Source organism: Heloderma suspectum, chromosome 3 (assembly GCF_057233095.1).
Source record: "Heloderma suspectum isolate Gila_16-S chromosome 3, 16-S_ref, whole genome shotgun sequence".
Taxonomy (NCBI): domain Eukaryota; kingdom Metazoa; phylum Chordata; class Lepidosauria; order Squamata; family Helodermatidae; genus Heloderma; species Heloderma suspectum.
In genome coordinates, this window is record NC_139460.1 from 210327383 (window position 1) to 210340488 (window position 13106).

General features: G+C 46.1%; 1 protein-coding gene across 1 annotated transcript in view; it reads right to left on the reverse strand.

The window, feature by feature from the left end:
• Nucleotides 1–13106, reverse strand: part of CTNNA3 (catenin alpha 3) — a 1165030-nt gene that overhangs the window by 129702 nt on the left and 1022222 nt on the right. Inside the window, exon 14 of the mRNA XM_084845397.1 lies at nt 3219–3400. Within this exon, the coding sequence (XP_084701523.1) occupies nt 3219–3400 (182 nt within the window). The remainder of the gene's footprint in view (nt 1–3218; nt 3401–13106) is intronic.

The window sequence follows — 13106 nt, forward strand, 5'->3', positions numbered from 1 at the left end:
TAGTTTTTTTTTAAAAAATGTGCATATTTAAATATGCACAATTTGGGGCCAGGAGAGCTTAATATCTGGTCGGTCCAGTTGCTCTGGAACCGCTGGAGCATTCTAAGGTCTCCTGTGAGGCCTTGGTAAGGTACTTTGCCAATAAAAGTGATCGGATTAGGAGTGTTATTCCGTGTGCAGTGGATACAGTTAGTGAGCAAGAGGCGGTCTGTGACAAACCAGTTTTGTGGGATCGGTTCCAGCTTCGTTCTTCTGATGACATGGACAAGGTGCTTTCATCTGTAAGGCCAACCACCTGCTTACTTGATCCTTACCCATCTTGGCTCATTATGAGCTGCAGAGAGAGGCTAGGTGAGGGGATCAGGGTGGTGGTGAATACCTCCCTTGAGGAAGGAGTGATGCCATCAGCTCTCAAGGAAGCAGTGGCAAGACTGCTTTTTAAAAAGCCCTCCTTGGATCTCCAAGTTTTGAACAACTTTCGCCCAGTTTCAAATCTGCCATTTTGGGGCAAGGTGATTGAGCTGGTGGTTGAAGACACACTTGGAAGAAGCTGATTATCTAGATCCATTTAAATTGGGCTTCAGGCATGGGCATGGGACAGAAACAGCCTTGGTTGCCTTGGTGGATGGTATGAGGAGGGCTTTGGATAGGGGGAAATGCTCCTTCCTTGTTCTCCTCAACCTCTCAGTGGCTTTTGATACCGTTGACCATGGTATCCTCCTGGACCACCTGGAGGGGATGGGCATTGGAAACACCGTATTACGGTGGTTCTGATCCTTCTTCTCCAGCAGGTACCAGAGGGTAGCACTGGGAGAGGAGGTTTCAGAGCCGTGGCCACTCACTTGTGGGGTGCCACAGGGTTCCATCCTCTCCCCCATGCTATTTAACATCTATGTGAAGCCGCTGGGGGCTATCATCAGGAGGTTTGGGGTTGCGGTATCATCAATATGCAGATGACACACAGCTCTGCCTCTCATTTAAATCTTCACCAAAGTTGGCCGTAGAATCCCTGTCCAAATGTCTGGAGACGGTGAGTGGCTGGATGGGGAGAAATAAGCTGAACCCTGACAAGACCGAGGTACTTTTGGTGGGAGACAAGAGGAGGTTGGGAGATGTTGACCTGATGTTGAATGGGGTACAGCTACCCTTGAAAGACCAGGTCTGCAGCCTGGGGGTCATTTTAGACTCCCAACTGTCCATGGAGGCTCAGGTATCAGCTGTGAGCCAGACAGCGCTGTACCAACTCCATCTGATATGGCGGCTGCGCCCCTACCTTCCCGACCATATGCTCCCATTGGTAGTACATGTCCTGGTCTCCTTTCGTCTAGACTACTGTAATGTGCTCTACTTGGGGTTACCCTTAAAGACAGTTCGGAAGCTGCAGCTGATACAGAATGCGGTGGCTCACCTGATTAAAGGCAGCCACTGGTGACATCACATCACTCCAGTGCTGAAGGAGTTGCACTGGTTACCAGTTGTTTTCTGGGCCAAATTCAAGGTGAATTAAATAAAGGGGAATGCAAATGACGTAGTGGGTGCCATTTGTGTTCCCCTTTTTTTGGCCGTAATAGCCTACGTAAATATTTACGTAGGCTAAAACAGTGAAAAATACAGAACGCAAATGGCAGCCGCCATAGCCGCCGCCATTTGCGTATGCTTTTTTTTTTTTAAGCCTGCCATAATAGGCTATGTAAATACTTATGTAGCCTATCACAGCCTCCGCAGGGACGCAAAAGGCGTCCCTGCATTAGCCGTGATAGGCTACGTATATATTTACGTAGCCTATCATGGCCGTGAAGAAGCGAATGGCAGCCACAGGGCGGCTGCCATTCACAAGTCAGCGCCAACAGGGGCAGGTAAGTGCTCCGTTTCGCGTGACTTTTGTGGGTTGGGGGGGCGGGGGCTTTGTCCTGCCTGACTTTCGTGGGTTAGGGGAGGCGGGGGCTTCATTCCACAATGGATCTCAGGGGGATCTCACCGAGATCCGTCGCAGAATTCTCTGACATCCCTAGTTAGGGTATATTTAGGAATATGATGTTTTAATGTAGAATTTTATTGTTTTAAAACTGCTTGTATTGCTGTACATCGACCAGAGTGGCCAGGTGACCAGCCAGATGGGCAATAAATAAATTTAATAAAAATAAATAAATAAATAAATAAATAAAATATGCACAATGTTAGCAGCATAATGCCTCTAATATTGCACATATTAAGCTTTCCAAGCCCCAAACTATGCATATTTAAATATGCACATTTTTAAACTCCCTTTGTTCTGTAAAAAAAAAAAAAAAGTGGCAAAATTGTGGGCGCTCACCAGACAGGTCACGGTGAGTCCAGCAGGGCGGGAGCGGGCCCAAGCAAGGGAAGGGGCTCAGCAGGTGTGATCCAGGGGTTGTGGGTGGGGGACAGACGGACTCCTGGACCCAGTTGGGTGTCCACAACATCCCTAGTTGTCGTTACATGCAAACCCGGTCCAACTGAATATAACCCATACTTTTAAAGAAATAGCTACTAGATATATTCCGATCAGTAGACCCAGCCCTGATATCTTAGCATTTTGAAAAAGTCCAGTATTTTATACAAAACCACATCCACACAACCAATTTAAAGTGTCTGAATAGTCATTTCTTCTCCCTAGAGATCCCTGGGAGCTGTAATACTCTGCTAGATAGAGATTTCTCCCACCACCACCACTAGAATTCTCATCACCCTCCCCAAACTCTAATGTCCATGATTCATTGGATAAAGCTGTGATGTTTAAATGATTATAAAACCAAGATAAGTTTCTAGTATAGATATGCCCAGAAACCACAGTGAAGAAGAACACATGCTGTATTACTTCTAGGCTTTTCAGTTTTCATATGATTTGTTTCCTAAACACAGGACTTCACTCTCATTAGGTCACGTCATTGTTTAGCAGTGCTAAAAGGATCAACCAAAGAAAATAACTCCAAGCAAATTAGAAGGAAAACAAAAAAGGACAAAGATAAACATCACACTGCTTCTCCCCAGAGCAAGCACTGTACAATGGTTTAAACATTCATCTTGGCATCTCAGTACTTCACGCTGAATACTTCAGTTTTCAGTTCTATTAGTTTTGACACTCATTTGTCACCTGTCATTATAAGCACTTGTGTGTTTTCCATTTGGAATATGACAACTGCTTCTAGCTCTTACAAATATATATATTTTTTTAAAAAAGAATCCTGCATAATTACCTTGTGAAGTCTGTCATCTCCATCATAATCACACACATCCGTTTAGCCAGAACAATGATGTCATTGCTGGTATCATCCCATATTTCAATCTCTGCATCAAGCTTACTCTTGACTTTCTTAAAGTCAGCCACTTGTTCAGCTATCTTTTCTTTCTCAGCCTCTGGCAACTGAGTCATCTTTGCCTGCAATGTAAGATAATTAGATTTGCAAAACATCTGCCTTTGTCAGAGGATGTCCTCCTTTGTTGATGCAAATGGACATTAACAAATGACTGCTATGAATGAGATGTCATTCCGAAACAACAGCTGAGATCTGATCCCCGTATCTCTGGGCCATATCTTTGTCCAATTGCTGGCTGGTCCTACTTTAGATACTTACAAGAGTTGTAACTGCATCACTTGCACAGATAAATATCAACACCCTTGATTATCCCTTTTAGTGGACCAGGCCACCCAGTGGCAGGGGCAGAGGGCATATGCCTTCACTGTAACAGTGTCTCTAAGTGTGGTGCTGTCCTTTTCCCCATAGGCATTTGTAGCAACCATTCCCTTATAGTAGAAGGTAAAGGGCTGTACATAGGGAAATCACCGAGAGGGCGCAGAGGTCTCTTCCCTGTAGAAAGGCCAGTTTTGTTCCCTTACAACAATTGGATCCCTGATGGTGTTCTTAGTTGTGCTATGTTGATGTTGTGAACTAGTTTCCACTTATATTTAATATCAAATATATTTATTTACTACATATACATTCCACCTTTCCTTCAAGAAGCTCAAGGTGGTATCTGTGGTCTCCCTCCCCATTTTTATCCCAACAAAAATCTTGTAAGGGAGTTAGTCTGCAAGAGTGTGGCAGGCCCAAGGTCACCCAGTGAGCTTCACAGCTGGAGAATTGAACCTGGGTCTCTTCAATCTTAGTCTGATACTCTAACCACTGTTACACACTGGCTTTCACATTTGTGGCACACAGAGCAAGATACCTCATGTCATATTGGTCAACATAAGCTTTCAGCAGCTTATGTTGCTGCTGTTAATAATAATTAATAATAATTATTAATTATTATTATTATTATTAATTATTAATTGTTAATTGTTAATTGTTATTAATTGTTATTAATTGTTAATTATTATTAACTATTAATAATAATAGTATTAGCCTCTATACTAATAGGGAACTTTCAGATCATCACCAGGGCTAATACTAATGTGTAGGTGTGCATTACTAAAGACGAAGAATGTCTATTACCATCTGGCCCCATAGTATGACTCTCTCTACACTAGGAATGGCAGAGAATTCCGCCACGGATCTCGGTAAGGCTGAATGCCAGTGCATTCAGCCCCCCAAAATCTGTGTCAGAACGGCCCGCTACCCCCCCGCCCCCCGTGGATCCCACCCGGGACGAGACTTACCTGGGGCGGATCTTCCAGGTGGCGGCGGCGGCTGCTCCGGCGGCAGCTTCGGTGGCAGCGGCGGTTGGTCTTCCGACCGGCTGCCACCACCGCCATTTCCAGTCTTGGTTAAAAAAAAAAAAAAAAGATGTGATAGGCTACGTAAAGATTTACGTAGCCTATCATGGCTGGGTGGGTTTAAAAAAACAACAACACCTGCGTATGCAAATGGCGGCGGCTACGGCCACCACCATTTGCGTTCCTTCTTTTTGGCCGACTTAGTCTACATAAATATTTATGTAGACTATGACGGCGAAAATAAAGAGGAGCGCAAATAGCGTAGCAGGCGCTATTTGCATCCCCTTTTGATTCGCCGTTTTAGCCTACGTAAAGATTTACGTAGGCTAAAACGGTGAATCAAAAAGGGATGCAAATAGCACCCGCTACGCTATTTGCATTCCCCTTTATTTTCACCGTCATAGTCTACATAAATATTTACATAGATTAAGACGGCCAAAAAGAAGGAACGCAAATGGTGGCGGCCTTAGCCGCCGCCATTTGCATACGCGGGCATTGTTTTTGTTTTTTTACCCAGAGCCCTCCGCGGCCGGAAATCCATCTGCGGACGGCTCTGGCCTGGCTGGGCCTGGCTGGCAGCTCCGTGGAGCTGCCGTGGAGCACAGCTGGCCATTCGAGGATTCCAGGGGGGGGGATGGAGCGCCTCCCCCCCCATCGAGGATTCCGGAGGGAGGGATGGAACGCCTCCCCCCCCCATAAACATAATCTGCAAACAGGTAAGTCACTTTCGTACATCCCTACTGTACACTAATATGTCCGTACTTCAGAAAGGGTGTACCAAGAATGCAGAAAATAAGACATTGCAATATGTGTGTCGATCATGATGAATGTGGCAATATAAGTAATTTTAAATCTTCATGACACACAATAGCTCTCCGTAACAACTCCTTGATACATTTCCCAGTTTAATCCAAATGCCAGGCAACAGACACCCTTCCTCTGACCGCTTTTTATAATACTAGTCTTCCAGATGTTACAATGATTAGCTTTTCAGGATACAAAGCAGGGAAAGTTAGACTCTGGGGCCTGGTAGTTTGTTTGTTTGTTTGTTTAAAACATTTGTATCCTGCCCTATATCATTAAGATCTCAGCGCAGCATACAGATAAAATCAATTTAAACAGTATAAAACAATAAATAATTTGAACAGCTAAAAATATATTAAACTATTAAAAAAGCTAGTACTAATTAAAATCTAAAACAATAAAACAGTTAAAACAGTGTGCTACTTTAGGGAATGCATTCAACCCTCAAAGGTTTTGGTAAAAAACCATGTTTTTACTTGGTGGCAAAATGAAATTAATGTACACGTCAATCAGGCCTCCAAGGGGATGGCATTCCACAACTGGGGTGCCACAGCAGAGAAGGTCCTCTCCCATGTCCCACTATAGTGTATGTCTCGTACCGGTGGGGCACAGAGGAGGGCCCCTCCAACAGATCTCAGTCCTCAGGAAGGCATATATAGGGAGAGGCGCTCCCTCAAATATTGGGGTCCCAAGACACTTAGGGCTTTAAATGTCATTACCAGAACCTTGAATTCCAACCAGAAGTGTTTTGGCAGCCAGTGCAATTCCTTTAAACTGGTGTCATATGATCTTTATGAAATGTTCCGGTCAGCAGTCTAGCTGCTGCATTTTGCGCTGGTCCAGCACCTTCACCGCCTCAGCCAACTCTGATGACAAGGAGAGATAGAGCTAAGTATCATCAGCGTGCTTGTGGCACCCTACCCCCAAACTCCTAGTGACCTCACCCAACGGCTTCATATAGATGTTGAACAGCATGGGAGATAGAATAGAACTCCGTGGTATCCCAGAGCTTAATAGCCATGGGCTAGAACAGGGATTCCCCAGTACTACTCTAGAACTCTCTTGAAATGGTCCTGCAGGTAGGAGCAGAAGAACCACTGTAACACAGTGCCCCCAACTCCCATCCTGCAAAGGCAATCCAGTAAGATACCATGATCAATGGTATCCAAAGCTGCTGAGAGATCCAAGAAGATCAACAGGGTAGCACTCCCATCTTTTACCCAGAGTAGGTTGTCAGTCAGACTAACCAAGACCTTTTCAGTGCCATGCCCTGGCCTGAAACCAGACTGAAACGGGTCCAATTAATCAGTTTCCTCCAAGAACCTCTGAAGCTGCCCAGCTTTATGCAGTGGTGCCCTTGAAGACTGCCAGAACGTGTCTCTTTTAGAAAAGTTGGAACTGAACATGTTCTGGGCTTTTGGGTGTGGCTCCAAGATGGATGCCAATTGAGACTTCTACGAATAAATAACCCAGTTATTGTTTCATGTTACTGATGTAGGCTACCTATTTTATACTGGCAACAAAGGTAAACTGAATACATCAGTCTCCTTTGGTTCTTCACACATTGTAAGTACCAGTGTGGCTGGAAAATGGCTGCTTATGTTATAAGATAATTAAGGAGTCTGGTGCTGATCAGGAGGCCTGGCTGCAATATGCAGAGATTTTCCCAGTATTTCATTGTTAATGACACTGATGATGATAGCAAGAAGTCTGCCATTGTTAGGGATGTAAGAAACTCACTTACCTTTTCGCAGAATCTTTCGCGGTGGGAGGGATGGGGGGGAGGCGATCCGGTCCTCCCCCCCGGAACCCTCGATGGCCGGCTCCGCTACACAGCCAGGCTGCGGAGCAGCCAGCCAGGGCTGTCTGCAGCTGGATTTCCGGCCGCGGACGGGCTGCTGCAGATGCAAATGGCGGCCGCCGTAGCGGCCGCCATTTGCATCCAGCCAGGCAGCTGTGATAGGCTACGTAAGAATTTACGTAGCCTATCATGGCTAGCCCCCCCCCAAAAAAAACCCAGCGTACGCAAATGGCGGCGGCTACGGCGCCTGCCATTTGCGTTCCCTATTTTTCGCCAATTTATCTTACGTAAATATTTACGTAGGCTAGAACAGCGAAAAATAATGGAATGCAAATAGCACCCACTACGCTATTTGGGTTCCCCTTTTTTTCACCGTTTTATCTTAAATAAATATTTACGTAAGATAAATTGGCGAAAAATAGGGAACGCAAATGGCAGCCGCCGTAGCCGCCGCCATTTGCGTATGCTGGGGGTTTTTTGGGAGGGGGTTAGCCGTAATAGGCTACATAAATCCTTACATAGCCTATCACAGCTACAAGGACAGCAATGGCAGCTGCAGCAGCCCAGCCACGGCCCGCCAGGAGACCAGCCGCCGGAGCCACTGGAGCCGCTGCATCCGCCGCATCCACCCCAGGTAAGTGCCATCCCAAGGGGATTCCATGGGGGGGCGGGGGGGCGTTCCACCATGGATTCTGGGGGTCCAGATTCTGAAGAATCCGGCCTCACTGGAATCCGTGGCAGAATTCTCTGCCATCCCTACCATTTTACTGACTGGTTGTGGAGCAAAGACATATGGACTCATAAAAGGTTTAGAGGCTCTTGAAAAGTCCGGTGCCAAACCATTTGAGGATTTGATTGGGATTGTCTCAAATCATCACAACCCCATGCCATCAGAGATTGTGCAGTGATTTAACAGTTTCTCATGCTCTCCTGGGATGTCTGTGGCAGTCTAGGTGGTAGAACTGTGTCGCCTGTCAGAACATTGTGAATTTAGAGATACCTTGAATGCCATGCTGAGGTATCGGCTGCTTTGTGGCGTAGATGATGATAGGATGCAGAGGCGTCTATTGGCAGAATGCAATTTAGACTTTAAGAAAGCCCTGGAAATTGTGCAAGGCATGGAGATGGTAGCTCAAAATGTGTCAGGGTTGCCCCTGAGCGCAGCAATTGGTAGAGTAGCTCAGAGTCTGAAGAGGAACCACAAAACGTGGGGGAGGAAATTTCCCAGGCCTGGACAGAGATGGATAGGGATGGGCAGATTCCCTACCTGCCGGTCTGTGGGGATTATACCCGCAGTGGGTGAAGTGATCCATTCCTCCCCTCGGAATCCTCTTTGGCCAGCTCTGCTCCACAGTGATTCTGCGGAGCCACCGGCTGGGTCTGAAGCACCAGCGATACGACCGCCATGCCATATCGTTGGCTGAAGGGGACTTGACTGACAGCGGACACAAATGGCATTCAGGACGCCATTTGCAGCCGTGCTTTTCATTCACGCAATAGGCTACGCAAATATTTGCATTTTGCATTTGCATCCACAGTCAGTCCCCTTCAGCCAGCAATACAGCATGGCGGTCGTATTGCTGGCAATCTGGAGCCACAGGATCCGGCCGAAGAGGATTCCATGGGGAGGCGGAAGTAAGTGTTCCATTCTACCATGGAGTCATTGGAGTCTGTGGCGGAATTCTCCACCATCCCTAGAGATGGATAGGCCTAATCCTCAAGCTTCCAAGGCACAGCTGGATGGAGAGGGCCTCTCTTCTCCCATCCCTGTGAGAGATAACAAACAGGGAGAAGGGGGGCTGGTAGAGCCTGAATTCTTAGATGCTAGACACAGACACAGAGACAAGAGAGAAATGGCAGGGGCAGACCCTAGGCGATCTGCCTGATTGGCCCGGTGGGAACAGCTGTGCTTAGAATCTTCACAAGATAGAGGCAGATCCCCATCCCCACCCCTTAAGTCAGGACAGCAAGCTCGCCTGTTCCCCAGATGGTGGGGGGCAACTTACGTAGTTTTCCTTTGAACTCCCAGAAGGTATTTCCTTTGTAGACTGTGGGTCACTGACAATTAGCATCTGAATGACCCATTGAATTAAGTGGATTAAAAGCCTTGGAATTGAACTCTCTTGTCTGTTTTGATTTGGCTTTTGAAGTTTTACAGCAGGGGCAAAGGGAAACATGACAGAATGCTCTAGAGTTGCAGATGTCCAAGCACTCTCTGCTACCATGCATTAGTTGTCCAAGGTAACAATAGCCGAAAAGGACTCTCCAGAGGGAGAGAGAGATGTTTTCAGTGTGGAGGTAAACATGATGTTCACCCATGCCCCCACAGGAATAGTGAGTGCTGGTTGTGCCTGAACTGAGGCCATCTAGCCAAAGCGTGTTGTACAAGGACACAGAAAAAGGGACAGGAAGGTCACAACAACCAGACAATTCACCAGATTGCAAGTGCAAGAGAGACTGCTGAGAGCACATATGAAGTATACACCATATATAACATTGCTAGAAAAAAGAAACTATAAAGAAAACCATTGCAAGTGGATGTTACCACTAATGGAAAGAGCATAACCATGGAAGTGGATACAGGAGCTTCTGCGTCCATTATCAGTGAAGCTATTTATAACTGTTCGTAGACAAAGGATAACAGGCCACAGTTTGGAACACTGAAAATGGTGATATGTACAAATACTGGTCATTAAGTCCCAGTGAGAATGCCATGCCCCTCTTGAGGAGCCTTCTTCAGAGAAGGAACTTCATTTACCTGAGCTCAAGAACTCTCCTTCCCCTAAGGACTTTCCAGAGGCATCATTGCAGGAGGATAGTGGATGTGCAGCTAAAGAGAAGGCAGGCCCTTCTGGAATGCCCAATAGGGGCCTCCCTCCTCCGCTTCTTCCTTCCCAGAATGAATCGGACTCTGAGCCAGACATAATGAGACCACCCAGCCCTCAAGAGTGGTGAAGAATAAAACACAGACTGCAGACCCAGCCTCTCAGGAGAAGCGTCAGGTTGCAAGCAAGGAATTTAGCTCTGTGAAACCTTCCTTTTATAGCCCGCTTCACTGGAAAGCTCATTAATGAGTTGCAGCTGGGAGTTGGCCATATCCCGGCTGTGGCTGCAATAAAAGGTGGCCAGACAGACAGAGTGAGTTTGTTAAAAACAATGTCCTTGTTTGCTTCTGGAGTCTGTGCATGTTCTGTGATCCTGAACTTCTGCCTTGGAAATTTGACTTCCTTGAGACCTTCAGATTCAATCTTACTTCTCCTCTTGCTTTACCCTTGTCTGCATACCATACTCAGGACTTTGCCTGGTGTGAATTTTGGACTGCTTGACAAACAGCTTTGTGACAAACTTCTTATCAGGCTGATGTGAGTAGGAGCAGCCTTGAAGAGGCCATTATCATTAATTGTGACTTCTGCTGGCAGGGCTCCCAGCCCAGTTAAGTGGACTCTGTTGGAAAAAGTGTGCTGAGTCAGGACAGAGAGGTAGTATCAATGTAGAGGTGAAATATGCAAATGAGACCTTAAAATTGCCCTTAGTTGTAGTGAAAGGATGGGCCCTAGTTTTATGGGCTGGAGTTGGATAAGGCTGCTCAACCTCAACCGAGCAAATATCAATAATATCATAAGCTTTTACAAAAAGGGGTAAGATTCCATTGGCATCAAGACCAAGTCACAGTTTTTGCATCAGCAAAGAACTTTTTGAAGTCGTCCACGCTCCTTATTCATTATGATATCTGTAAAGAACTCCTTTTATCTTATGATGCCTCTACATAAGGAGTAGGAGCAGTGTTAGCACACCAGATGCCTGATGTATCAGAGTTATGCATCAAGATCACTGGCTCCATTGGGGTACATGGAAGGAGCCTCCTCGAAGATTGTTGTACAATCGGGCATACCCTGGTAATGGTGCACTGTGCCGGCTAATCCTTCTGCCACCTGATTGAACCGCAGCTTGGCGGTGTGGCGGTAGCTACAGTTTGGTGGAGCGGAGTTTGGTCTGGACACGAAAGATGACAACTGGCTCCATTAATTATGCATCAAGATCACTGGCTCCAGCAGGAAAAAAGAAAAGAAAAAAACTATTCACAATGAGAGAACATGAAGGTTAGCACTGGTTTTCAGTGTAAATAAATTCCATTCATATCTATATGGCAGATGTTTTGCCATACTCTCAGATCATAGCCCCCCTTCAGGGTCTGGTTGGCAAGGACAAGGCAGTGCTCCCAACCACATCTGTTAGAATCCAATGATGGGCCTTGACGTTATCTCCTTATGACTACAAATTTGAATATAAACCATGTCATGCCATGAGCATGCTGATGCCCTTAGCAGACTTCCATTACTTGATAGCCCAAAGTCAATACCCCATCCTACTGAAACCGTTCTTCTTATTGAAGTGATGTCCACATCCCTAATAGATGCAGCAAAGATTAAAAGGGAGACTAATCAAGATCCTCTGTCATCTAGAGTGCGAAGGATGGTCACAAATGGATGGACTGCAGGTGGGAGGCACAGATTTGCAGCCCTACTCTCAGCCTAGAAAGCCCTTGAGTATCCAGGATGGATGTTTATTACTGGGATCTCAGATAGTTGTACCACCAAGCAGTTGGTCTGCTGTGCTGAAGTTGTTTCATGGAGCACATCCTGGCATTGTACAGATGAAGGGGCTAGCACACAGAGTTATGTGTGGTGGCCAGGGATAGATCAAGAGACGGAGACTGTAGTGCAGCAATGTGGTGCTTGTCAATCTACTTGCCATGCTGTTCAAAAGCAACCTTACACCCATAGGAATGGTTGCAATGACCCTGGACAAGGCTTCACATGGATTATGCTGGTCCATTTATGAGGGAAATGCTCTTAATAATAACAGATGCACATTCCAAATGGTTTGAAGTTCACATAACGTCATTCACTACCGTTGAAGCTACTGTTGATAAGCTCCACTTTTCTTTTTCTACTTTTGGATTGCCAGAGGTGGTGGTTAGTGATAATGGGCCTCAGTTTACAGGTGCAACTTCCCAAGAATTCTTGGAGAAAAATCATATCACGCATGTAAGAATTGCACCACATCACCTGGCTTCAAATGGCCTGGCAGAAAGAACTGTACAGACCTTGAAAGAGGGACTTTAAAAAATGGCATGTGGCTTAGAGATTAAGTTGGCCAGGTTCCTTGTTGAGTATCATGTCTGTCACACCACACTCCACCACAGGGAAATCACCAGCAGAACTGCTAAAAGACAGGAAATTACATACACACCTGGGTGCTCTGCACCCCGATGAGGCTACTAAGGTGTGTGAGAAGCAGGAAGCGCAAAAATTCTATTATGACTTAAAAGCAGCATCAAGGACACTAGCAGTAGGTGCCCTAGTTTATGACCTCCATTTTGGCTGTCAGGTCATGTCATAGCACAGGTAGGGTCTCTTTCATGGGTGGTGGAATTGTCAGATGGCAGATGTATTTGGCAACATCATAATCAAGTGCGCTTGAACTACAGGGAAGAGTTTCCAGCAGAGGATCCACAGGCTGAGGTGGAAGAGCAAATCGGCATGGTACCGCTACATTGTCTGCTTGCTACAACCAGAGAGACTGACAGGACCACAGTCCCTGCATCAGATCATACCACTGCTTTAGGTGTGCGTCCTGATGAAATACCTTCAGGGACAGAAGATCCAGTGGCACCTGTGGGTGAGCCAGAAACACTTGCAGTGACTCTACACCATTCCAAGAGACACCCAAGGAGAGGCTGAATTTGTAAACACAGAAGACTTCATGGGTTAAGATCAATGTATCTACTAACTAGTTTAGCATATTCTGATCTTTATTCTC